Source organism: Leuciscus leuciscus (genome assembly GCF_965113295.1).
Source record: "Leuciscus leuciscus genome assembly, chromosome: 8".
In the NCBI taxonomy this organism is placed as follows: domain Eukaryota; kingdom Metazoa; phylum Chordata; class Actinopteri; order Cypriniformes; family Leuciscidae; genus Leuciscus; species Leuciscus leuciscus.
In genome coordinates, this window is record NC_138732.1 from 12,633,342 (window position 1) to 12,661,331 (window position 27,990).

A 27,990-nucleotide genomic window follows, 5' to 3' on the forward strand; every position below is an offset into this window, starting at 1 on the left:
CAGCTCATCAGGGTTATGACTTGTTATTGCTCTCTCATGACTTATAGATATAAAAAAACAAAAAAACAAAGTTGAGATCAACAAAATAACTTTGAGCACAAGGAAATTTATGTTGAGATAAACTTTTAAGTTTGAGATTAATTTTTTTTTTTTTATGAGATCACAAGAAAATTTATTCGAGATCTTGAGAAAACAACTTCTATTGTTAAGAATGAAGAAAACCAAATAGTGATAATGACAAAAATTATTTTGCAAGCACAAATTCGGTGTGGGCCCGTCAACTAGCAACCAACAGTAATCGCTTTTAGCAACCTATAAAGGGGCTGAAATTAAATTATGACTGTATTGGTTCATGAAACTCCCCAACATTATAAATGGACTTCAAAAGAGGACAAATTAAAAGCTACAAAGGCAAGAAAATAGTTTTTTAAATGAAAGTAAAAGACACGCTCTGTGCTTTGCAGTAGCTCTATTTTTACCCCCATTTCTTTCCTCCTTTGTACTCTTCCACAATCTCTCCATTCTCTCAGCTTATCTGCAAACTATAGCTCTCTTTCATCTGTGAGCAGCAGAAAGAACTGCGGTCTGCCGCATATTTAATGTGATTATTGAGTTACTGTTCTTTGACCTATCCCAAAGTGCCTTGCATTTTCCTCCACTGAGATAATGAACCCCACTCAGACGTCCGGTGAAGAACTAAACCCCTCTCTCCGGGCCGGATGACTGGGTTCCTTCATCCATCTTGTTTTCCTTAATATGTTGAATCTGTTAAACGCAAAAAAACAAGAGAAGGACCGAGGGGAAGGGAGGTGGACTGTTTTCTCCTGCAATGTGAGAGCACAGTGAATCCCACCACTGCCGGACCTCTGAGCGCTCAGAGAATTCCTCCTTGTTTTCTTTTCGTGTGTTGTATAAGCGTGTGCATATGCATGGGAGACCAGGCGCTGACATTTCAAATGGCGGCTGTCTGCTTTATGGAGAACGCCTCTTATTTCTCTCCCCTTTTTCTTTTGCTCCATCTATCACGATAAACGGCTGTTTGACAGACTGAGAGACATCCGTCATCGCCTAAACCCCACCCCCCCGCAGCGGGACTGGCTCCACCCGATCAGGGGTTACGTTGCATGTGTGCAAGCAGCGTGAAATGGTTTCTAGAGCCCTTAACTTCCACATACAACAGACAAGACCCTCCCTGCAGGGGCCAGCTGACCTGTAGGGTGAAGGTGTGCACGTTTCAAATGGTTTCCTTCTTTTAAAGCGGATGGCTTTTCGGTTTCATAGTCAACAGAATAGATTCTCCCATCAGGGAGTTATTGGCCTGTACCGCGTGCATGTGTGTATATGAAAGAGGGTCCCAAACCTCTGTTTTAAGTACAAGGCCCCTTCCCGTCTTTTAAACGGCTCCTTGCGGTGCAACCACATCCCTCTCTTTCCTATAAGCTCCAACTGAACAACAAATACAGCGAGGTCCCAAAGTAATAATGGAAACAATGGAAACAAGCACAGACGGTCTCCAAAATGTGTGCAGCACTTCATTCACTATTGAGGCGGGTGAAATCTATAGCTACTGTATGCGGTTTTGCCGACAGTTCGAGGATCCACTGGGGTTACAAGGTTTACTCACAAGCTCTATTATAAAGCTATTTAGTATTAAGTTCTATTCAAGCTCTGGAATTAAAGTATAGGCAAAAAAAAAGAAAAAGTTAAAGCAGCCATTACTCCAGACCTCAATGTCACATAATTCTACAGAAATCATTCTAATGTGCGGATTATCACAAATTTTGAAAAAGTTGTGCTATTTAATATTTTTATGGAAACTGTGAGACTATTTTCATTAGAATTAGACTATTCTTTTCTGTCACTTCTGATCAATTTTATTCCATCCTTGATGATTAAAAGTATTCGTTTTTTTAAAGAAAATTACTGACTCAACTTTAGAACAGTAGTCTAACATCAAACTATAATATTTTGAATAAAATAAGTAGCACTTTTCAATCAAAATTATACAAATGCAAAAAAGCAGCATTTACAGTAGTGCTCCAGACTTTTGGGCCCCACTGTAACACTTTGTTAATTTCTTTCAGAGAAAAAGTAAGAGAGCAAAGACAGAAACCGGAGGGGAATGCTTTGGATGAAAACTCAAAGCAAAATCTATAACTGTTCTGGAAGAGAGTCGCACTGGGAATTATGTCACATGCTTTGATGTGCGGGGGGCCCTGAAGTGATCCGTCAGCTGCCGTGTCTTTTCATCTCTTCTCAGAGCTTGCGTTATAAATGGTGACATGTAACTGGTTTTTCAAATAAACATACACCTCTGACTCAATACTCACATCCAGGGTGTCCTCGTTTATCACCAGCATGCCCATGTTCTTCGTGAGCAGTTTGCAGGAGTGTCCTACAAGACAAAAAAAAAGAAAACTCATTACTTAAACCTCTCACTAAGCCTGAAAACATATGGTATGTTTGTGGGGAAAAATCACCTCACTTGGCATTCGAACAAATGACGAATGGTTCGCCGCAACATAGTATTTTAGCAATACATCAACATTACAAAAATATCTGATGTGTAACCACAGAAACAGATGAAAGAAATGACTAATTGAGGAGTGAAAAGCACATATTGTGATTAAAGTTTACAGCAGACCTGAGTTTAAGACTCCCACATTGCATTGGTTTTAACATGCCTGTTCGCTGTTCGTATGAGATCACAACTGGAAAGCTGACAGCAGGCTGATAAAAAAGCACGGCATCCCATCATCCATCAGGATGTGTCTAAACAACATAAAGGGTGGAACATGTCCACTTGCGGTTTAATAGGTTGCCGACACCTCAGTATTTGGGGAGCGATGTCCACAGGGAACAGTTTATGTGTGTGCTATTAGATGGCAAGAGTCACTGGAACACTAGTGTTAAATAAGTGTTACTGTAAAAGACAAGATTAGTCTAAAAGCAGTAGTTAACTTAAATTGCATCAAGTAATTATGTATCGGACTGACCTAATGTCTTCTGCCTACCAAGGCTACTCACTGACATGTAGCATGATGACTTGATCTTGGAAGCATCAAGAAGACTGGGTTAGAGATTATAAATAAATTAATAAATGTTGCTGCTGTCATGAACTTTATACCATGCCATTATATAAAGCCACAGAATAAAAGAATAAAAAAGGTTTTACAGTATAACTCACAATTCTAAGAATCTGAATTGCGAGATACAAACTTGTTATTCTGTCTTTTTTCCTCAGAACTGTGAGTTTATATCCCGCAACTCTGACTTTTTTCCCAGAAGTGTGATATGAACTCACTTACGATAAAAAATTCAGAATCGAGTTAAAAATGTTATGCGTTTAAATGTTATCTGTGTAAAATGTTATAGGTTTAAATATTTCATGGTGTAACTGGAGGACTAATACATTATGTCTCCTATGAACTGCATATGATATGTGAATACTATGTAGACTTATGTTTACATAAAATGTATGCTTTAGTAGTAAACTAATCACAGGTTTCATCAGTCCAGTCTGTCCGTTTAATGGCTTGCAACCATAAATGTCTGCGTTTAGCTTTAAAGGCCGTCTTCGATGACAGTATTCTATAAAAATGAAGACAATCTTTTTTCATTCTGATTCTGACATCCAACATTTTTTTTCTTATTCCGTGGATTTCCTCCACTTGTAAGCACTGTTTTTCTGCCACCACAATGCACGCACAGCTACAAGTGATTCCCTAATATCGATACCCTCGTGTCACGATTCGATACATATCACGATACTGAACTTAGATACTATTGTGAGACATGGTAAAAGTTATTTTATTTTTTTACTGTTGATTAAAATGATAAATTTGGTATATCATTGGGGTTGGAAATGAATAGGCTTGGACTTTGTGCTGATAACCCAATGCACAGGACAATGGTGACACCAGAATAAAAGTATTCATGATTCCGAAGCTTAAAATACAGAATTATTTTAGACAAATATGCTTGCACTCTGTCACTGACTCTGACACCTCAACAAGTGATGTAACTGTGACGTCTGCTCCCAAATGGTCTATGAAACTTGCACATGTCAACTTCACTCATTAAATCCAATACAAATGTTAGTTAGTATTAGAGATAATAATTTACACCATTAAACGCAAGGCATGTAATTTTGTGCCACTAGTAGTGACACCGTACCAAAACAGGTTTCCCAAACAAGGTCCCAAGTTGGTGAATAGTTGCCTTGTATCTGACTTTGCACATTTCAACAAAAAAGATGACAGACTTCACCCTTAAGGAAATGTGACCGCGCCATTACAAAACTGACCAAATTCAACAAGAGTATGAATGAGTACGTATTTGTGTGCCGCTGTCCTGCCCTGTCATTCCTGTTGAAACCATTTCTGTTGATTTTAAACTTGCATATTCACCAAAATTTCCTGTCTGTGTGGAAAACTGATTTGGTTTCCTGACAGTGACCCAAACCTTGACATATTTCTGCAGCGTCATTCTAACCGCTGGCGGTCTAATGTCACATCGTCCCTCTCCAACCCGGTTAAACTAAAACACCCTTGGTAGAAATGATAGATTTTACATTGTGACACCTGCATGATGCAGCATAGTTGAGTATAAATCTGGAAAGGAGGCATTGAGGTTACACTCAGTGGTTGCATTGGCTCTGTGCTGCTGCAGGGTGGGTTTTCATTCTGTTTGTTGGCAGTGGCTGTGGGTTAGAAGAGGGCATGTTGAGTTGTTTGCGTTGGCCGCATGCTGTTTGTTTGGGCTTTAATCTCTGAGGCTTTACAGTGGCACCCAGTGGCCAGGAGCAACAGCCCAGCGGTAGCAGCACAGTGTGGATAGCTCGCATGTCCTCGCTCCAACTCTCTGCCTAATGGCCTGATACATTAATAAGGCCGTCAGAGGGCTAGTGTGGAGAGAAGAACTGGAGCGGTTTCATGTACTCTGTGCGAGAGGCGGCCAAACAGCCCTAAGTACCCGCTAACCCAAGATTAAACTGCGCTTGACTTCACAGTGCTGGGGTTCACTTCACTTCTGATAGTTTTTCATATGTTTCTGAAGAGCGCACGTGTGGGAAATGGAGAAACCGTATATTTTTAAACAAGCTGTGGTGTTAACGTATGGATTCATGTTTTGAAAGTGACAAAAGAGGTTAGGCTATGTTCACACTGCGAGCCTTAGTGCTCAATTCCGATTTATTACTGAGAAACGATTTTTTTTCGTATAGTTGTTCACATTGTTGTTTTAAATGTGGCCAACATCAGATTCCAGTGCGAACAGATCATGGTACTGGACTGACCCGAATGCGCAAAAGAACGATAAAGGATGGCACGCAGCACGCTGTTATACGGAAGCAAACACAGAGACACTGAAGTAAGCAATTAAGCGTTTATTCATAGTGTGATCTGCCACCGAAGAGAGCGAATTTATGCACAGGTAATATAAAAAACAAAGACGAGGATACGAAAAAAGAGAGCAGAGTTTTTAAACATTTATGATATGAGCCCTCATGTTTTGCTTGTAGAGCCATCACTGTAATACTTATGAGTTTTGACATCACTGACATTCCACTGATTACCTTCCGCAACTGTCTTGATAACGTCGGGTATGTCACATTTTTGAAGTGACTCCCACGAGCACAGAATTGTGATGAATGTTGATCTAGACTAGAGTGACATAAAAGTCGCATGAATTCCTATATGGCTGTTCAGACTGAGGTAACATTGCAAAACATCTGACCTGTATCGGATTCAGTTCCAATTGAAAGTGCCACAAATTGGAATTGATAAAATCAGATTCCATGTAGTTTGTGCTGTTCACACTGTCATGAGAAAAAAAGATGTCACAAAAAAAAAAGATTTGGGCCACATTTACCTGTGGAAAAACAGTCTGAACTAAGTTTTTTTATATCACAAAAAAATATATAATAATAATAATAATAATAATTGCATAAAATAGTTAAATAGCATAGTCCTAAAATATAAAATGTTATAGTAATCTAGTGCAGGGTTTTTTAAACTGGAATCCAGGCCCTTGAGAAAAATAAAATGGTAAAGCATTATTAAAATTAATGTGTGGCTATATTAAATGCTAATATAATATTTTTTACTTTCACATTCAACAATGATGGCATTATGAAGCACTTACATTTTCCAGATATTTTAACAATTTGCTTTAGTACAATGATATAGTACTATATTGTTATCATTTTATTGTTGTTATATTTTCAATATTTAAATATTAAACATTTTATAAGTATCTTTCTTATTTGATGCTTATATTTTCTCGCACAGTATACATGGGTCGTTATATAAGAAATTCTAGAAATACTAAGTTTGAACACTGCTGGTCTAGTCCATTTGTCCACATCACCTCAGACACATTTTAATGACGCTGGCAACGGATTCTGGAAACCTATACTAGCTGGAAGACTCTTGTCATCCTCCAATTTCTCCAAATGATAAATTACAAAAATGCAAAAAATACAAAGTAAACACAGACATGGGCGTCTTTATTTTACAGTGCATGCCGGCCAAGCAGAGGTCCAGTAAAAATCCCTTCCTCTCCGAGCGTGTACGTTTTCAAGCCGTGGCACAGCTGGCCGGTGGGCACAATGGGCTGATTCAGGATCAGTGTTGGTAGGTGGCCACAGACTGCGCTCTGTTAGGATCTGTTTTTCTGACTGTAGCGTTTAACGTGAGGCCCGTTCAAAAGCCACATTGGTAGTCGCGCAGCTGTCGGGCTAATATGAGATGCCACATCACAGGAAAATAGGAGGGGGGGACCGTTGCCTGTTTTGAAAGCTGGTGGTGGTTGTAGGGACAGACTAGTGCCGGACGGGTCGAGGACACATGCGTTGCGTTGCGTTGCGTCAGCTTTCGGATGAGGAAAGAAACCAAACACCTTGTACCTGTGCGACAGCCGGTCAGGAAGGGCTATGTTTGTTTGAGTGTAAGAGCGAGAGAGGTCTGGGGAAGGATTGTGTATATTTTTGATCATTTAAATTAGGGAGGGAAATACTCACTGGTTAATGTCAAAATATAAGAAAAAAAAAAACGTATGCACCTCGTCTGTAAGAGCTAAAGAGAACTAAAATAAGAAAAATGAAGCCCACAGGTTGCGAACGTGCTCTTATAGGTCGCTATGATGCTTGAAGCTATCTGTGTATATCAATACAAACAATCCATTATGTGTTTTTCTCACCTATGTTGATGGCGGTCTCCTGTTTGTCTCCAGTAAGGATCCAGATCTTAATGTCGGCTTTCATGAGGGTCTCGATAGTTTCTGGTACTTTGTCTTGAAGTTTGTCTTCAATGGCTGTGGCCCCCAACAACTGCAGGTTCTGCAGAGAAAAAGACAAAAAATATATATTAATAATATAAATAAACATCAAATGCTGCCGTGATGTGTACAGATCTTCAAGCAGTTGGAGCTAGATGAAAAACTTTAAATAATGTAAATCCACAAATATGACAGCCTGGAATCATTATCACACAATGTTCGTTCATTTGACCAGAGGACTGGCCCCCTGATTGAGCCTGCAATTTTTATTCTCCATTTCTGTCATCAGATGGAGTTTGTGCTCCTTACCACTGTCACCTATGGTTTGCTTAGTTTGGGTATAAAAGACATTGAATATTAAGTAATAAGGCATTATCAATTTGACTGCACTGACACTATTGGATGAGAACAATCTTAAGCTGAATTGAGCCGGATGATTACCACTGTTGTCAGCAGAGCTGTTTTATAGCTGAATCTAATTTGTTTCATAATTGAATATTGCAACACAGACACTGTTACTGAACTGATTTGACAACATTGAACTGACTCAAGCTGACACTATTGTCTTTGTAGAGCAACTCAAGTCAGTTCAGTGCTAATTCAGTTCAGTTCAATAACTGTGTAAAGTTCAGCAATTATAAAATACTGTCTTTGTAGAGCTGCTTTACAGCAGAATTTTATATAATTTGAGTTCATTTTTGAAGAAGTTTGCATTATGTTATATTACCGATTATTGCTTTGAAGCTGCTTTGAAATCTGTATTGTAAGCTGTAAGGTGACTTGACACACACTCATTAATTTCACTCAGATACAAAGAACTGATAATAAAGAGAGCCTAATAGGCAGATTAAAAAAAGGCATAATGTACAATCAGCAAGTCATAATTTGAAAACAAACCCAGTGATCAGGAGGATCTTGTATCACCCTGTTGGGGTTTATTTTGGGATAATGACCAGCTGATTTTACATTAACTCGCTCATTACACAGCTACTTACCAAATAAATAAAAAACATGAGCATGAAATATTGACCATTTATATTTCAAACAATGAGTAGAGACTGTGACATGATATGAAAGACTAGTACCGCTGTAGGAAATCCCTTATGTTCCATTACACATAAGATTAAACATGGACAAGTGTGTGAAAAGCGCTGGTGTTTTCCTACAGTCAGATGACGATCCTTACAGTTAGATGCAAATGTAGGACCAGAGGGGCATTCGAGAAATGTATCTCATGCTTGGATCACAAAGACTCAGTTATGGGTGTATGAGAGAGAGGGGTGGAGACTGTGGACTGTTAATGTGTTTTTCTCAGGAAGCCCCCAGCCCTTTGACCAGCCATGATCCTATTTGGAGCGGTCAGGATTTTGACAGGACCCTGTAGAGGAAAGTCAGCTGCACCAAAGGAGGAAAAAAAGAAAGAGAGAGCGAACGGCCTCCTGTAAACCTGATCAGTAATGTGGAGAGCAGGGGCTCTGATATGATACAACCTTTACTTTATATCATACTCTATTTCTAGTTTAGATTAACCGGGTTCAGAGAATCTGTAAGATTTGGCAGAATTTAAATATAAAATGTGAGCTGAGACTCTGTACTATTTTTGGAAGATAAACTCATCAAGTCAAAATATTTAAGAAATAATGTTTAAGGCATGTGCAAAACTTTGTAAATAACGGTTTTCACAAAATACTATGCAACACAACTGTTTTCAACATTTATAATAAGAAGAAATGTTTCTTGAACAGCAAATCAGTATCAGAATGATTTCCGAAGGATCATGTGACATTAAAGACTGGAGTAATGATGCTGAAAATTCAGGTTTGCTATAACAGGATTAAACTACACTTTCAAATTTACATATTAAAATTGAAAAACATTTTTTTTACATTTTATTGTTATTGTAATATAGCTATTGTAATAATATTTCACAATATTGCTGTTTTACTGATTAAATAAGTGTAGCCTTGGTGAGCATAAGAGACTTATTTTTATAAGAATCTTTTTATTATTATTAACTTTTAATGGCAGTGTATTAAAATCTAATATTTTGAGACAGCTAATATGTAAACCAATCATCTAGTTTTCACAAATCATTTTACATTTGATGTGCCCTCAAAGGGAATGTCAAGAATAATTTTATGTAAACTTAATTTAAAAATGATTTAAATTGTGCATAAATTATTTCTCTTATTCTCAGACAGAAAATCAGATGTTTCAGGGGTTTATTTTCCAACAGGAACATAAGGTGCCACCGCTGCCACCTGCTGATGGAAATATGTAGTTACATCTGTCAAACGAGAGGCTTTTATTTTAAATGATTGATTAGAATCATTTTCCTCCGAAAAGTTGGCAGCGCTGCTTCAGCCAGTGATTAACGATGGTGGTCGGCCATGTTTGACGAGCACTTCCAGAGCCTAACTTTCCACAGGTCCACCACTGTGCTTTCCTCATGGTTTGAGCCTAATCGTTTATACTTCTTCAGATGCCATGTGAGCAGAGAAAACCCAGCCTTCATTGAACAAACTGAGGCTAAGGAACTGTTCTGGGACCTGCCAAACTAACCACCCTACAGGAGAAGACAGGACTGCACTGTAACCTCTCAGAAGCACGTGCCATTTGTGAAATATGTTGACTTTTCCTCACACCGTCATTCTTATGAAGACAAATTGCCTGTGAGGATGAGAAGTTAACATAACGTGTACTTTGTTGCTGATTTTAATAACTATTTTAAAGGACTATTGCATGTAGGACAACAACCGGGAACATTATCCTGGGTGCCCATGAAAGCATTTACACTACTCTTCAATAGTTTAGGGTTGGTAAGATCTTTTTAAGTTTTTGAAAGAAGTCTCTTATGCTCATTATTTGATCAAAGATACAGTAAAAACAGTCATATTGTGAAATATTATTATTATTATAAGAAATAAGTATTATATTGCAATATAAATGTAAAAAATATATTTCTGTAATAGAATTTAGCAGTCATTACAGCTGTTTCAATGTTGTGTCAGTTGTGCTGCTTAATATTTTTGTTGAAACTGTAATGCATTTTGTAGGATTGTTTTGATAAATAGAAAGTTCAAAAGAACAACATTTATTTGACATAGAATATAATCTTTTGTAACATTATAAATGTCTTTACTGTAACTTTTGATCAATTCAATTGTCCTTGCTGAATAAATGTATTAATTTCTTTAAAAAAACAAAAAAAACATTACTGACCCCAAACTTCAAAAAAATATAGTACATGGTAATTCATGGTACCACAACACATCCAAAAATGATAGTATGATACTATGTCGAAGGTAATACCATGAAACATTTTGGTACTTGTTTGTGTAGAACCACATTACTGTATATCTGTGTAAAATAAATGTAAGAAATAAGAAATTATGATATATTGCCTTCCCTTGCAGTTTCTCTGGCTTAGTATTGCTGCAGCAAGAACATATAACGTTCTGGAATGTTCTGTGACCTTTGTGTGGAGACCACTTTATCTGTGCCCACTGGAAAAGCTATTTGTATGCCTCACCTTTTCAATCAGTTCATAGCTTTCCTCCATCTTGAGTGCCCTGTTTTGGAGAGACGTTGAGGCACGATGATAAACCTCGAGCCACTGTTGGTAGGACGACTCTGAGATGTCGGCCACAGCGAAACACAGTGTGCGCAGACCTGCAAAAACACACAAAGATGAATACATGAGCTTCTCTTAGATATGCTAATTCTCAACATCTTCCTGTCCTCAAAAAATCCCTTTCTTCTAATCTTTCTGAAGAAGAAAGCCATCGTCTGTTTTTAGACTGATGCTAATACAGCTGTGGATGATCTCCGCGCAACATGAATTATTCATGCAGGGTATTTAAAAGACAAAGCTACTGATTGCTCGAGGTTCCTATGAGGCTGATACATCTAATTTTTTCCACCAGAGGGCGGCGTCTTCATGAGAGTGAAGTACTGCAGTACGCCAGTCCTTTCAAGCACACACATTTCACATCAGTCTCTCACTGATCTCACAGTCTCGCTATGAGAGGATCTGGCAACCATCAACAACACCTACAGTGATATGACTGGATTGTGGGTGCTGAACAGACTAACATTTGATAACAGACTAACAGAAGAGAGAAAGCAGATACTAGGCAGGTGTGCTTGTCTCTCACCCTCTGTGGCAAACTGTTCCAGGTGTTTCAGGGTGATGTCCTTGTATCTGGAGCTGTCTGCTAATCGCTCATAGATCACGGTGTCCTGGGAGACAAAAACATGGGGCATAATTCTTCTACTCTGTGCTGCCTTCACGGATCACATAAAATGCAGAGGAAAAGAGAGTGATAACATATGTCTGACTAATTCTACATTCTTTCTTTCTTTCCTTCATGAACACATTTATAGTAACACTTTAATATTTGATCCGGTTTTAATGCATCACACAACAGCTGGGATGTGATGTGGGAGGAAAAACATCTTTCCATCATTCTCTATCTGAGATCTGCCAGATTTTATTACATACTCTTAACATTTCTTACACGCACATACACAGATCAAGATTATATTAGGGATAAAATTTCTCAATGATAAAATGAATAAAAATTGGTTAGGTTATTCAAGGTCGATTATTCAAGGCTTTGTTTGTAATATAAAATATTTGTTGTTGTTCACACATTTAGTTTTAGACCTAATATTAAACCTAAAATGTAAAATAGCTTTTTCTTATCTATAATGTTGTGATTTAAACTGCATTGTAGCTTTTAATTATCAATTTTTGTGTACTTTTTGTGAAATTTTGTGTGGATTTTTGCACAAATTGTTTTCAAAGGAAATATTGAGCAAGATGAGAAACAGCAGGTTTTTAACAGGTAACAGAACATGTATAACTGAAGGAATAATTGGCAGATTACTTGAGTACCAAAATAATAATCTGTGCAAAGGCAGTGTGCTTTGTGTATCTGTCTGGCTCTTCCCTTCTTCACAAGAGAGAGCACTCTAGAGTGGCCAGGGTTTAGTTGCAAGCGTCTGACGGCTCTCTGTTTCCATAGCAACAGACTATGAGATACTCACAGCCCCTTTGCAATAAAGGCGGATCTTTCCTGATGGAGTGCGCATGATGACTGACATCCTCTTCCTGGTACTGTAGGGTAGGGGGAGGGGGTCAGGGTGAAAACAAAACAACACCATCATCCATCACTATCATAATCATAGACACCATCATAATCATCACCACTCTGAGTAAATATGGTGCTGAAATACAGCAAAACCATAATGGTGTTTTTGTTTTCTATCAAGCAGAATGAAAGGGCAGAGCTGAACACATGACAATGAAAATGGAAATGAAAACACCAAAGACAAACCTACTTGTGCTGCAATAATTTACCTTGTGAACTCTAAAACGTGCAACAATTCATATTTCTCCTCCTCTCCAAGCTGTAAGACAGAAAAGCATCTACATTATGTCTCGAGAGGTCAAGGTTTAGCTGTTTAGCCCTGTCCCGTTAGCCTCTGCTGGCAGATGTTGTTTTACAGCATCTTTCTCCATTACTGGACAATAAGCATTTTTTTTTTCAAGCAACATACTGTATAAATCACATATTTCACTATATTATAATAAATATTTTAGCATGTTACATGAATTGTACAAGTTTCATATATATACACACATACATACATACATATACATATACATACATATATAGAAGGCTGTGATTTTGTTGCATCACACACTATTACAATAAAGTTAGTTGACACTGATATCTTGTGTCATAATTGGTTAGGACAGTGTATTAGCACTGAGTTTGAGATCTCTACCGTTCTCTTAGCTAATTTTGAAAGACTGAACAGGAAATTAAAACTTTTAATTGCTTTTTTTGGCCTCTGTGACTTTTGGAGGTAAGCAAGTATGATGATGGGGTAGATGATGGGAATTGTCTTGCACTAAAGGGCCAAAATTAGAGAGTGTTACAGAACAGGGAGCACAAGACTTGTGCTCTTCCCCTGGCGCTGGCATCAGATTAACCAATTACAGTTGCAAAGTGTGACTCCTCGCTCCAGGTCTAAGAAAACAGCAGCGCTTTCTGTCTCGCTAATTAAATTCTCTCTAATCTTCACTCAGCAAGTTTCTATTAAGAGCTCTGCGCAGATATCTTCAGCACATCGGCCGTCTCTCTCACTATCCTCCTCCAGTGCTGCAAAATTTCTCACTTTTTTTCTTTACAACTTAAGAAAATGTGAGAAACCGAGGGGTGGGGAGGGGGGGAGGCACTGCATCAAACCATCACATTCCCCAGTTCTTCTCCACTGAGACATGGAGTAGGGTGAGAAATATCGCATTCGATACTTCGAAACAGTCAGAAAAAAAGCTAAAGACCATATATCTTTACTTCAGCTCTTCCTTCATTTCAAACAGAAGACACACCAACCTTAAATGATATGGTACAGAAGTGTTTCCTATATATTTCTGCAATACATAATTAGTCCTAAATAAATACAAAACAAAGCCATACGATTGTGTGACTTTTTTTTCTTACTATTCATTACAATAAAACTCTTTGTATCCAGTAAAGTAGGTCAGATGGTAATTCAGTAACTGCTGAGATGGAATCAGCAAGTTATTTTGTTGAATTTTTTTATATTAATGTCCCTTTGGGCAATTCAGTAAAAGAGAGAATTTATGAGAATTATTTGTTCAATTAATCTTTAATTCAGTCTTCAAACTAACAACTTGGGTAAAATATAAATGGTAAGAATTTACAATCTAAAAAAACATTTGGTTACACTTTATTTTAAGGTGTCATTGTTACAGTGTAATTATACATATAAGTACTGAGTAATAATAATTTACTACATGTACTTACTATAGGGTTAGGATTAGGATGAGGGTTTGGTTTAGGGTTAATTGCATGTAATTATGCATAATTTATAGTTATTACTACAGTAATTACATGTAACATATGTAACAATGACACTGTAAAATAAAGTGTTACCAAACATTTATTATTCTTGGTTAATGTTAATTTCAACAGTTTGGGGTCTGTAAGATTTTTAAAATAGTTTTTGTCTTATGCTCACCAAGGCTGCATTGATTTGATCAAAAATACAGCAAAAACAGTAATATTATTAAAATTTTACATAACTTTTCTATTTTAAAATAATGATATATGATGATATAAATAATGATTATACATGCCAACTTTCAACATATAATAAATGTTGAAAGTTGAGCTGCTTAATATTTTTCGGTGGAAATCGTGATACATTTTGTTTAGGATTCTTTGATGATTAGAAACTTCAAAAGAACATTTATTTGAAACAGAATTTATTGTAACAATGTAAAAATCTTTAGTTACTTTAATGCACCCTGCGGTTTAATGCATCCTTGCTCAATAAAGTATTATTTCTTTAAAAAAAAAATCTTTCTGACCCCAATCTTTGCACAGTAGTGTAAATCTTAAAAAAAAGAAAAAAAATGCCGTGGAGATTCAGTAGCATCCTTGCCGAACAACAGTGCAGAAAAGACTGCATTATAGATTGTAAAAGGGTTATTTGTTTCAGACCGAAAGAATGTTCGTTATTTATTGACTCAGTATATAAAAATGAAGTTGCCACAGGTCTGCGATGGCTTCCTCTCTATCATACATTATAATAAGGATATAATGGATCTGTTGAAGAGGGACCCCGGCGTACAAATTGCCTTTAATAGTTCTCCAGAGTGCAAAGTGTGAGTGAGCTATGCAGCATGACAGAGGGTGAGTCACGTTCCCACTGCAACTCAACATCTATTCCCACAACGTCTTTACTTACCGACTCCACAATAACACAGTCTGGAGTTCTCCCAGAGAACACGAAACCCAGGTTTTCTGCTGCCCGAACCAAAGCACCTTCATCTGTGGAACAAGACAGCATTTGGTGAGGGCAGGTGGTGGTTAAGTCACATTGGATAAAAGCGTCTGGTATATGACTACTTGTTCACAACACTAAGCAGACAAACTGTTGGAGATGAGGTGGCACTACTAAAACCTGCTGTTACCTTTTTTTTTTTTTTTTACAAAAATCACCCGCCCATGCTTTCCATTTATCTCAAACGTGGTCTGGCTAATATTCAATGCACCGCTGCACAGACGTGAAATTAAAATGGGTCACCAGTCTCGCTAAGCCTCAAAGCTAGGGATAAATTCTGACAAATGCTAAAAAGATAAATTATGCATAACCACGAAAGTGTCAAATGCAAGCACCGGAGAGAGTGAACCTGCATTAATTAACTCATCTGTTTCTTTGCCTGCATTATTTCTCATTCATGAATGTCTTACGAACAAATGATATCTGTTGAGAGGCAACTTGATAAAAAGCATCCTAACAGATTCACAACACTGATCTGTCTCATCTGAACACTGTTTCAGCTCAACACTGATGTCTGCTAGAGATTGGAAAACCAAATCAGAACCATTAGAAAGAGGAACAGGATATTAAGGCTGCCCTCTTCACTTCCTGTACTCTATCAACAGCAACCAGCTGTCGGTCTTGTCTGAGAGCCTGAAATTAGTTAAATGATCCATTTGTGGATCAGTTTCCACATTAGTAGAACTACATCTATAGATTTATTTGGTATATTTAAAGATGTATCTATTGAATACACACACTTCCACTCAAAAGTTTGGGGTCAGTAAGATTTTTTTAAAGGTTTTTGAAATATGTCTCTTATGCACAGAAAGGCTGCATTTATTTGATAAAAAATCTGTAAAAACAGTAATATTGTGAAATATTACAATTTAAAATTACTTTTATATTGTAATATATTTAAAAAATATAAAATCTATAATAATAGAATCTGCTTCATTATCAATGTTAAAAACTTTTTCAGGATTCTTCAAATTAATTGAAGGTTCATTAAATTATACGATTATAAATGTCTTTACTGTCACTTCTGATCAATTTAATGCACCTTTACTGAATAAAAGTATACATTTCTTTTTTTTTTTTTTTTTCGGTATTGAAATAGCTTTAGAATGATAGTGTATATTGTAGGAAAATCTTCCTCTGTGGGCTTTTTTTCCAACACAGTTATCTTTGTAATTAATTGGCATGTCACAATTTTTAAACAACTGACAGCCCCAATGTACAAGTATTTGCTGTTTAAGTGTATTGGGATTTTGACTGACCTGGGGAAGCAGCCTGGTAGATGATCTTGTTGTCAGTGCGTTCAGGGACAGCCGTGTGACAGATAGCCATCATGGTCATGAAATCTTTAATGACCGGAGCAGTGGGCTGTGTAGGAAAAAACAAAAGCATATGAAACTAAGAAAAAGAAGACACTCAATCTGTACATATTAATCTTTAGAATGAAACTCATCCTTGATGGTTTGTTCTACAGACATGAATTGGACAAATTTCGTTTTCAACTTATGTGTTACCTCTTGAATCTGTAACAACATACGTATAAATTTTTTACAGCTATGCAGATGATTTAGTTACACTTATCACTACGATCCAATAATCTGACAAGCTTAGATGTTCTCCAATAGGGATGTGCCGATGAACGATATCATCGTCCATCGTGATGGCTGACCGAGAGCCACCATCGTGATGCCACGCCCCCCCCCCCACCCTGTCAGACCAGCCTCACCATATCACAGCAGTTCGTGAAATGGTCACGTAATTTAATCTACTGATTCCTGTACACGGATACGTTTATCTGGGGGTTTTTCCCCCGTGATGGTCAGCACGATTCCGTAGCATTAAGAGCGACTACGGTAGCGAGTAGTATGAAAGGCCGAAAATCCAGTTGGTGGGGTGGTGGATGGGTCAAACAACACAGGACTTTCACCCAGGAGACCGGGGATCGTGTCCCGCGTGTCAAGTTTCCTAAACCCAACCGTCCCGTTCTTTTTTTCCTAAACCAACCATCCCGTTGTTCTTTTCCTAAACCCAACCGTGCAGTTCTTCTTTTTCTAAACCCAACCGTCCCGTTGTTGTCCCGCGTGTCATGGAAACGTAAGCCCACCCACGACATGAAATCGGCCGCAAATTCTTGAGTCACCAACCGAAAGACCCTGTGCACAAACAGCTTACCTGATTCAATAAAACACACACATACAAACCATCAAGGTTCAAATAAATATCTTACTCCTGAGTACCTGCACATGGGGCCTTATTTTTTAAAATAAATTTACAGTAGGCCCGGTTTCAAAGACAGGGCTTAGACCAGGGTTCCTCAAACTCGGTCCTGGAGGGCCGCTGTCCTGCAGAGTTTAGCTCCAATACTGATCAAACACACCTGAGCAAACTAATCAATGTCTTCAGGATCACTAGAAACTCACAGCTAGGTGTGTTTGATCAGGGTTGGAGCTAAACTGTGCAGGACAGTGGCCCTCCAGGACCGAGTTTGAGGAACCCTGGCTTAGACTAAGCCAGAATTAGGCCTTAGTTCAATTAGTACATTTAAGTAGCCTTAGAAAAAAAACCTCAAGCATCTTGAGACAAAACAATGGTACTGACATGTTTTAAGATATGACACAGTGCAAGTTGCTTTCAGTTAAAACCCCTCAAACATACATTTTAGTCTGGGACTATCTTAAGTCTTGTCTGTGAAACCAGGGAAAAAGTCTCACGTCAGTAGAGAATAAAGGCCCGTTCACACCAAGAATGAAAACTAGAAAGATAACAATAATGATAACTATATTAGTCTCCTCACCAACGCACAATATCATTCTATTTATTCTAAGCGTGCGCTGAAGTTATGTCGTCTACTGCTTTAAATGCTCAAGCTCTTTAAAGCAGGATGGTTTCTGAATGGTTGTCAATGTTTTTATCGTTCATCAGATGAAAAAAAAAAAGTCATTCATTCTGAAAGTGATTCTGTACCGTTATAGTTATAGTTGTGGTGTGAACTCTGCTATTATTTGATATATCGAACAGTTTCTAACACTATATCTTTATCGTTATAGTAATCGTCCTTGGTGTGAACTAGCCTTAACATTGACAAAAGGCCTAGTTTTGTGATTGTACACTACTAAACACCCAGGTGGGCAGAACAGAGCTGATATGAGCAAGAAAAGAGCCGTGAGGGAAGATAGGAGGTGGGAGCGTGTGGATATCAGAGCCTGTGTGTAAATTTCTGGCTGGCTGGGCATGACTGAGCAGCTGTGATGCCATTACAGTACTTACATGATTGCTTTGGAGGTTTTCCAGTAAGCTGGGGTCATTAAATCCAGCTTCCTCTGTGGACTGAGTGCTGTGACTGCATACAAAGAGAGATATGAAGGAAGACAGAGATAAATACAGGAGCAGGTGCTCTCATTTATAAACAAAAGGGCCATTTTGTCTCCCTTCACTAAAAACAATAATTCTCCATCTGTAGTGAAAATTATCTGAAAAATAATGGAAAATAAACAGTCTCCAATTGCTAAGCATCAGTCTGTTTGTTTATGAATTGCCATTTGCTGTACATATTTGAGCCCTAGGGGGTCTGCAGGGGGTGCCAATGATTCTTTAATTTCAATCTAACTTTTGTAAAAATAAAATAAATGCATTTAACTAAATTACATTGAGTTAAAATGAACAAAAGCAACAATTAAGAGGTGTAAGTGTTGCATTCATCTATCAAGTAAAAATTTAATTAATGCACACGTGACTAAGCAACATTTATTTATAACAGATTTTCAATTAAAAGAAAATAATGTTTAGCTATTAAATCAAACAAATTTCCCTGATGAAGAGGCCCCTTCATCAGGGAAAGCTCATCTTTGCCAAACATTAATATTAATTCCCTCAAATGCCTTGTTCCTTACCTTTGACCCCCAAACACCCCAATTCCCACTTCAACATTAGTACCACATTATTATCTTGCATTTTAAAAAAAAACCTATCCTCTTACTATTCATGAAACATCTATTTAGAGTAGATGCAAACATCATGTGACCACCCACTGACAATCTAACCAGTAGAGGCACTGAATTTACACCTTGCAGACTACAGCATTTTTAGGAAGGATATTGATCAGTGGGTCTGTGATATACAGGCCATTCAATAACTCAGTAGTGGACATATCTATAGCCGTATGCTGAACATGACATTTTTAAGAACCAGTTCACATACTACATTAACCCTCTCCCAAGCCAGTGCGGAAAGGACATTTGACCAGAGCATCTTACTGCGGCGGCAGCCTCAGAAATCAGAACCATATAAATCTGACCGTGAAAAGGTTAGGTGAGATTTGCGGCTTCTGGCAAAGGAGTCTGGGGGGAAAAATGTAATGTTTCGCCACACTGGGTTCAGTGTACAGCATTGTTCACCTCAACGGTGCATTATATCAAACATGTTGCAGATTATTGGTTGGTGAGATTCATCTCTTAGACTGAAGATGTCATGTTGAGGTAAGGACAAATTCATAGGGGGGTGGGGGAATTGGGGGGCATTGTGAAGGAGGATAAAAATCAAATGTATCACACTAAGAGGAGCACATTATGAAACTGGGATACGTGCAGACATGCTCCTTTCACTCACACACAAAAAGGTTCAGGTTTCAAACGTGTTAAAATGCATTGGTCGAACATTAGTCTGAATGTGCAACAAGCAGAAAATGTAGCTTCCGAACAGAAAAAGCCACGTATCATGCAACGTGAACATTAGGATCCCTGCTGACGGAGCACTTTGAGCAAAAGCTAGGGCGCATTTACACATAGAAATACAATGACACAGCATATTTCACATTACTATAAATTAATAAATGTATGTTTACAGCTTTTCACATTAAAATGGTTTTTTTTTTATCCTATTAATTAATACTTTTATTCCGCAAGAATGCATTAAATTGATCAAAAGTGACAGTAAAGGCATTTATAATGTTACAGAAGATTTCCCTTTCAAATAAATGCTGTTCTTTTGAACGTTCTATTCAAAGAACCATGAAAAAATTGTATCACGGTTTCCACAAAAATATTCACCAGCAACAGTTTTTAATAAATAAATGAAAAGGTCATGAGCATCAAATCAGCATATTAGAATGATATCCGAAAGGTCCTGTGGCACTGAAGCTTTGCCATCACAAGAATAAATTACATTTAAAAATTAATTAAAAACCGTTCTTTTACACTGTAATAATATTGTACAATTTAACTTTTTTTTAACTGTATTTTTGATCAAATACATTTTATTTGATCAATTAAAATTACTTTGTCACAATGCAATTCACTCAACATGAATGAGCTAGAAGCATTATAATAATTATTGCAATTTTTAACATCCCAACTCATCGTTTGATCTTGCTAACAAGACTTCAATACAAAATCAGCATGTCACCATTCTGCATTTTTGGGTGTTATTTTCACGATAACTTTGGCTCAATTAAACATAAGTAATGAGGTCATGTGACAATGATGTTGCATATAACCGTTAGAAATGCCTAACGTTGCATAATGCATATAGCATCACATGCTATTTATAGAAGTAGTAAGCAGTATTCAGAGTAGACTGTGCATGCTATTGCATTCTGAGACAGCCTCTGTTATTGGTGATCCAAAGCCCAGCGGGACAATCGTCTCCATGGAAACTGAATGCGGCAGTGTAGTTATCGGCCCTCGGTGGCCCGATTTTGCTCATTCATTCATATCCCTCCTGCAATCTACTGCAGTATTGAACTATAATGGACTATAACAGATAAACACGTTATTTCTCTCTCCATTACACGCACCACACAGGCCATTGCAGAATATCCTATTACAGCTCCACTGAAAAGTAAGCAGTTCACCATTGTTTAAATGTGTGCATGTTTATGAGAGGGATAAACAGAGTAAAGAGCAGAGGTGTAGGGGCAGGAGGCATATGTCAGTGTTGCTTACATAACTCCCACAAGACACATGCAAACACGCTTCCATTGTTCCCCTGCACATGGCTTCACCGCTCAAATGAAGCTACAATCCTGTCCTGCGGACTCAATGCTCAAAGCTCAGACAAAGACAGATACTGCATATACAGTGCATAAGTTAATGATGAAATTCTCCAGAACTTTTATCTGGAAAAAACAGACATTTGTTCTCATGTTTTGCCACAACAGGGAACCCAGTCCTTTCGGACATCATTATTTGTTATGTAGGCTATGCTTTTATTCTTGCTTGACACACGCAACTTGTTTACACCCCAAAAATAATAATTTAATAAAAATGTAACTGTGTGCAATTCATTTAAATTTGTAAAACAGAACTTTCATTGATCTATCTGCATTGAGACTACATTAATTTTTTGTGCTTAAAGGTATAGTTCACCCCAAAATTAAAACATTTATTCATAACTAAATATGCATGTTAAAAGGGATAGTTCACCCAATTTGTTTTATTCTGTCATCATTTATTCACCCGCAAGTTTTTCCAAACCTGTATGAATTTCTTTCTTCTGCTGAACACAAAAGAAGATATTTTGAAGAATGCCAGAAACCAAACAGTTAATCGACCTCATTTACTCAATGGGGTCCATCAACTGTTTGGTTCCCATATTCTTCAAAATATCTTCTTTTGTGTTCAGCAGAAGAAACAAACTCGTCCAGGTTTGGAAAAACTTGCGGGTGAATAAACGATGACAGAATTAAAAAAAATTTGAGTAAATGATGACAGAATTAAAATTTTTGGGTGAACTATCCCTTTTAACATGCATATTTAGTTAGATAAATAGCTCACTCCAAAAATAAAGATTTCACCTTCATGCCATTCCAAACAAGTATGACTTTCTTATTTTCTATGAACACAAAAAAGAAAAATTTGTTTTTGTCCTTACAATAAAAGTCAATGGGGTTCAATGCTATCAGCATTTCTTCTTGTTCATGTTCCACAAAAGAAACTCAATTTCAGGATTCCACTGTAGAAAGTATCCGATTTAATATTCATTATTTTATTTTATTTTATTTTATTTTACGAAAATCCATTTTCAATTTGTGGAAACGTTATTCTGAATTAGGTTATATTTTGAGTGCAATAAAACCCCTACTAGGCTTTATTAGATAAACCTGACAGACTTGCTAAAGATAGATTTTAATATCAATATCAAATGGGCTGGTAAAACATTTTCGAGTTACGAAGATATTCAATCTAATGGACACAACATGACTTTCCATTCTCTCCACAGGAATCCTGCTCTTCTAGGGACACTATAGAGATCTCTAGAGCCCCGTTCACTAAGTGCAAATTGTCCTCATGGGGTCCATGCTGGATATGGAAGATTGATTTAATTTATAATGCCGCTACTGTGACAATGTAAATTTAGAAAGAGTAATATATTAAAAGTAAAAAAAATAAAAATAATAATACTATAATACTGTACATTGAAACTATAATCAGCATAAATGCAGTAAAATATTAACAATGTAAAGCATTAATGTTATAAATAAATGTAAATAATATATATTTAGCAGTAAATTAGTCTTTATTCAAAATATGATTTAATAATTTTTCTTCTTATTTGGGGTGAAAATTGACCCAGACAGATTTACCCACATTAAGTGATGTCAGTCAGGGTTTTTGCTGCTCATATGCTCTGAGGGATATTTCAGTAATGTCCAAATGGGAAGTAAAATTTTCAAGCTGGAGCTCCATTTATATTTTATTAGTGTTGTCTAAAATTAATGTGTCTCGAATTTGGCTGTTCCAGATACAAATCATAAAGTGTGTCATGATATGGATGGCTTTCTAAAAGTTAAATCCCAAGGAAAACTCCATACGCCGGAGACTGGTCACTAAACTACATACATCACTGTGTTAACTGCAGGTTACACAGGGACAGCAGCCATAGAGTAGACTGAAATCTGAAAACTTTTGCTAAATGGCCTAACTTTTGCTATATACAGTGCCTGTCAAAAAAAGTATGGAAAGTTGAAACATTAAATTCTTTTGCGGTTTGAAAAGTCTCTTATGCTCACCAAGGCTCAAAAATACAGTGAAAACAATAATATTGTGAAATAACCTTTTTATATTTTAATACATTTAAAAATGTAATTTATTGCTGTTATGGGAAAGGAAAGCTGAATTTTCAGCATCATTACTCCAGTCTTCAGTGTCACATGATCCTTCAGAAATCATAAAGATAATGATGCTGAAAATTCAGCTTTGACAGCACAGGAATAAATTACATTAACAAATATATTCAAATAGAAAACAGTTATTTTAATTAGTAATAAAATATCATATTACAGTTTCCACTGTATTTTTTGCTTAAATGAATGTAGCCTTGGTGAGCATAAGAGACTTCTTTCAAAAACATATATATCTTTTTTTTATGTTTCCAAACTTTTGACAGTAACTGGGTGCTATATATTTAGCAAAAGTTACACTATAGAGAGAGAGAGGCGCATATATAAAGACTTTAGTCTGTAGTAAACAAGATTGTGCGGAGAAATCAAAGACAAACTCAGTATACAATAGAAAACACCTGTTGCTGTCTTAACCATACAGTACAGCCCAAAACAACAGATTCATTATATTAAATCAAACCAGCACAGCACAGAAAATCAGACAACAGCTCCTTCATTCAACAGGAATCTGTCTTCACACTAATTTAGGGTGACACCGTGCAGACGAAGTCCAATAAACACAACCACATCACAAGAAAAGGGCTCAAACCACGTTTCTCACAAGGCAACACAGCAAGAACACATCACAGAAGCATAAAACATACAGCCAATGGTGTTGGTCCTTACCAGTCCTCCTCCGCAAAACTACCATCCTCAACTTCAGCTGCATGACTGTTGGGTGGAGTGAAGAGAGTTACAGACAAAACAGAACCCAAAATGACCACGTTTACCCATGTCTGGCTGTGCAATAAATCAGATCTATAGAAGTGGGTTTAAGATAATTAATTTGTATATACTTTGAATAGAAAGCGGTGACAATGTATTATTATATTTATATGATGTAATGTTTATGCTTTAATTAATAAATAATTAACATCAACAGATGCATCTCAATAAATCCCATTCATATTTTGTTAAAACTAATTCCTGCAAACACGTTAAGAAAAGTTAGACCATAAAGGGATTTTGTGAAAGATGCAAGAGCGTTGATCCAAAATAAACAATTTAAAATGTATTCACTGCAAGGCAAAACTCTAATATTTATCCATACTAATTGTCTAACAAAAAATCTGATTTAATGCAACAGACCTCACATGAATTTGAAGGGTAAGGGAGAATGACAAACCAATAAACAGCATACTGTAACTACAGCTAATTAAACAGCACAAATCCAAGGTAAGACAAATAATTAGATGAATGCTGGAATGGCTACATTATCTACTATATAGAAAGGCTAAGAGAAGCCCGTGCTAGTAGAGGAGCAGTGGATGAATTGCTGGCTGCTAAACTGATTCTGCTGGGATAGGGAGACATAGCCACTGCTGCCGGCTTCACAGCAGAAAATTATTCTTGCATCTTTGCTCAGGTCAACAGATTCGGGCGTTGATGACTTTGTTAATTGTAATACGAGTGGACACTGGCCTGACCATGTGTTTAAGGACCAGACACTGGTGAGGGAAAAAGTTAGAATGAGCAGAGTTAATATTATGACACAAAGGGTGAATAGCGCACTAGGAAAAACAATAAAAAAAACAATACGGAGTTGTGTGTATTGTAGAAATTGTTTTGAAAGAGCAATGTGCACAGGACACAATAATAACAAATAAGTGCCATGTGTCACATGGTATTAGTCCCAACCATAGTACATAGATTTGTGGACATGGACCATGCCACGTTATTATTTGAAGTTTCCTTTACATGGTCCGTGAATATGGAAATCATTGAGTATCATGGTATACATCAAAGTACTACGGTATTCAGGTACATCTGATACGGTTATCATGGTACAGCCATAGTACTTTTTAAAAGGGGTTTGTCATGAATGTAGGAATACATAACTTCAGAAAATATTTGGAAGGAGGCAAGGAAAACAAAAAGAAAGAAAAGAGGAAAAAAAGAGAAAGGGACCAGAAAATTGATCAAATAAGAAAAGTGAAGGGAAAATGAAAGAAAAAAAAATCTGTAAATGTCCAATGTGCTATTAATGATCCTGCGTTGACAAAATGTGGCGTATTTCAAACCAAAATTATGACTCGACAGAAACTACAAAAACAAAAGACAGGTTGACTGGTCATGCACATATCTGACTCCGTACCATCAGCCTCAGGGGGAAGAGAATTGTTTAGTACGCTGAAACAGAAGAACTGCATTTCAGCAGGGGGGAACAGTGCATTTACGCTAATATAGGCCAACACAAGTCCTGCAGGTATTAGACTCTACGACTTCTTCAGCATCCAAACAATACAGATTTCTGCAGACGGGTGGGACTTGGGTCTTTTAAAACCAACATGGTTTAAAAAAGACAAATGCTAGCCGTGTCAGACCCTTTTGGGTTGTTACTGAGAAAAAGAGCTTAGAGCAACAAGATAGAGAAAAGCAATAGGGTACCTGAGAGACTTGCACGAAAGTATCCCTGCAGAATCGCACTACCTCAGCTCACTTCAAACAGACACTTATCAAAAGTACTTGCTAAAAAGGTGGTGCAGCCTAGTTGGTAAAGATTATGGCTGTTAATGTTGCAGGTTCAAACAAGAATTGAAGTCAAGACCAGATCCACAATAGACTTCTTGACTCTTGAGGCCTAGATCCAGCCTTATCAGTCCAAAAAAAAAAAAAAAAAACCCTCCACATTGCAATGAAATGAATTAAAAGTTGGAATCAAATTTACCTAAAAGACCTCTAAATTACCAACATGATAAAAATTTTGCTGAAAAACCTGTTGTACACAATCTATTACATGCCTTCTGTCATCAGATTGATAGTTCATATTTTTACCCAGTAAAAGGCATTTTAGTATTCTTAAAAACATTCCCCTTCAGGTTGTGATATATGTGTCGGTTTTCTGTGAAATCTTTAATAAATCTTTATGAAGTAAACATAAGAATAAGTTATTATACAGTATATTGTTAGCAATATTTCAAGATGACCAAATATTGGACAGAAGCAACTAAGGTTTAGTTGAATATACATACATAATAAAAAATTAAAAAATCATGTTAATTAGTATTTAATACAATACATATATAGGGATATTGAGAAATATTTATTTGTAGCATTGCATTGTTTTGCCCTCTACAATAAAACTACAGTGCTTAGATCATAAAATAATTTAAATATATTTTTTCCATTTCATTTTATATTTTGTCTAAATGTTTCAACATTTTTTCCATTTCATGAAATCATATCTGCCTTTTATTAATTAACTAAAACACACACACACACACACACACACACACACACACACACAAAAAATGCTGAAATTACTGCAGCATTTCAAAAATATTTTTAAAAAGTAGAGACTAAGACCAAAGTCACATTTATATTGTCTTGAAAGGATCAAGACTGGATCAACCCCAAGTTGCTCCAAAAAAATGTGTTTGGTAAATTAATATACTTGGCAATTTAGCAGTACAATAATATAAACAAATCATATATATTTTGTTTCTCTTATTCTGACAATATGGATTCAGACCCCCTCCTACCACCTGACCTAAATGGGTAATGTTTATCAGATTCCACGTTCGTTGCACAGATGAGATCATGTCTAACCCGAGAGACATTTGGGGGTGGGGTGAGTACAGCTGGACATTTACACACAACAATTCACAAACAATGAACAAAAGAGGCGAAAGCAGCACTCCTGCTACTGCACCATATAATCATCTTGTTTGTCAATCATTCTATGTCTCTGCCTGAGACTACATCCAATGAGACTACACTCTATGCCCCACAACGGTTTCTTCTTAAATCACTGGCATACACACACATGAGATAATGTTATTAGGTACAGTAATATGCCAAGCTAGATCCAGGCCACACATGTTAATGTGTTTTTAATAAGTTGCAAAGGATGTGGGGCCAGAGGAGACCCTGATGTAAGCCTATAAATAAGAAAAGGAGGTGCAATTATCCAAGACTGCCAAGCTTTACAACCCAAACACAGTTGTGACAGTTCCAAAAGCAAAGAAATAAGAAAAAAAAATGATATCAGATACAATAATTTCCTTTAGTGCTGAGGGCTAAAAAGCACTTTGGCCATCATGTCTCCATGAAATCTCATTAAATTAATTAACATCTTCAGCCAAAGGGATTTCCTCATTAATTACTGTTCTACTTAACTAGCTGTGCAATGTAACACAAGCGGGGGGGAAAGAGTCATGGTGGGCCAAAACACATCGCACCCTTTTGTGACAATGTCAAATCTTTGTTTTACGTGAGACACATGGCTATTAATGTCTGAAATTAAGACTATGAGGACAGAAAACGGTCCAATGTTGACAGAGACACCAGCACGTGTGCAAAAAAACTAAACATTCAAGTCTACTGTACAGTGTTGTTATTGTTAACAAAAACCATTAAACATTTTAATTTAAACAAAAGCTAAATAAAATATAAGACAAAAACTAGAAATGTTAAATTAGCTTAAATAAAATAAGTTTAAGTCAAAGATATGATATCTGAGATCATATCAAAACCAACTTTTCAACCTCTTGGTCTACATATGACACCGGCAGACCAAACCTTTGTTTACTAAATGAACAAGATTGGTTTAAGAGTGTAAATGAACATAATTGAGACACAAAATGATGTGCTGGTAATATTAATGTACTCGCTGTGGATTTAGGAGATGCCTTTAGATTTTTTTGGGTCAATGGGGAGAGTTTTCAATGAAGACA

The 27,990-nt window shown here is 36.8% G+C and overlaps 1 protein-coding gene across 5 annotated transcripts in view; it reads right to left on the reverse strand.

Moving 5' to 3' along the window:
- Positions 1-27,990, reverse strand: part of atp8a1 (ATPase phospholipid transporting 8A1) — a 126,399-nt gene that overhangs the window by 42,897 nt on the left and 55,512 nt on the right. For 4 of the 5 annotated variants that reach the window (XM_082178188.1, XM_082178187.1, XM_082178186.1 and 1 more), the window contains 10 exons: positions 23,942-23,986; positions 18,427-18,499; positions 16,422-16,527; positions 15,067-15,149; positions 12,644-12,693; positions 12,331-12,400; positions 11,436-11,520; positions 10,811-10,950; positions 7,201-7,339; positions 2,331-2,395 (listed from right to left, as the gene is read on the reverse strand). In XM_082178188.1, coding sequence (XP_082034314.1) covers positions 2,331-2,395; positions 7,201-7,339; positions 10,811-10,950; positions 11,436-11,520; positions 12,331-12,400; positions 12,644-12,693; positions 15,067-15,149; positions 16,422-16,527; positions 18,427-18,499; positions 23,942-23,986 — 856 coding nt within the window. The remainder of the gene's footprint in view (positions 1-2,330; positions 2,396-7,200; positions 7,340-10,810; positions 10,951-11,435; positions 11,521-12,330; positions 12,401-12,643; positions 12,694-15,066; positions 15,150-16,421; positions 16,528-18,426; positions 18,500-23,941; positions 23,987-27,990) is intronic. The other variant, XM_082178189.1, reaches the window with a different exon arrangement.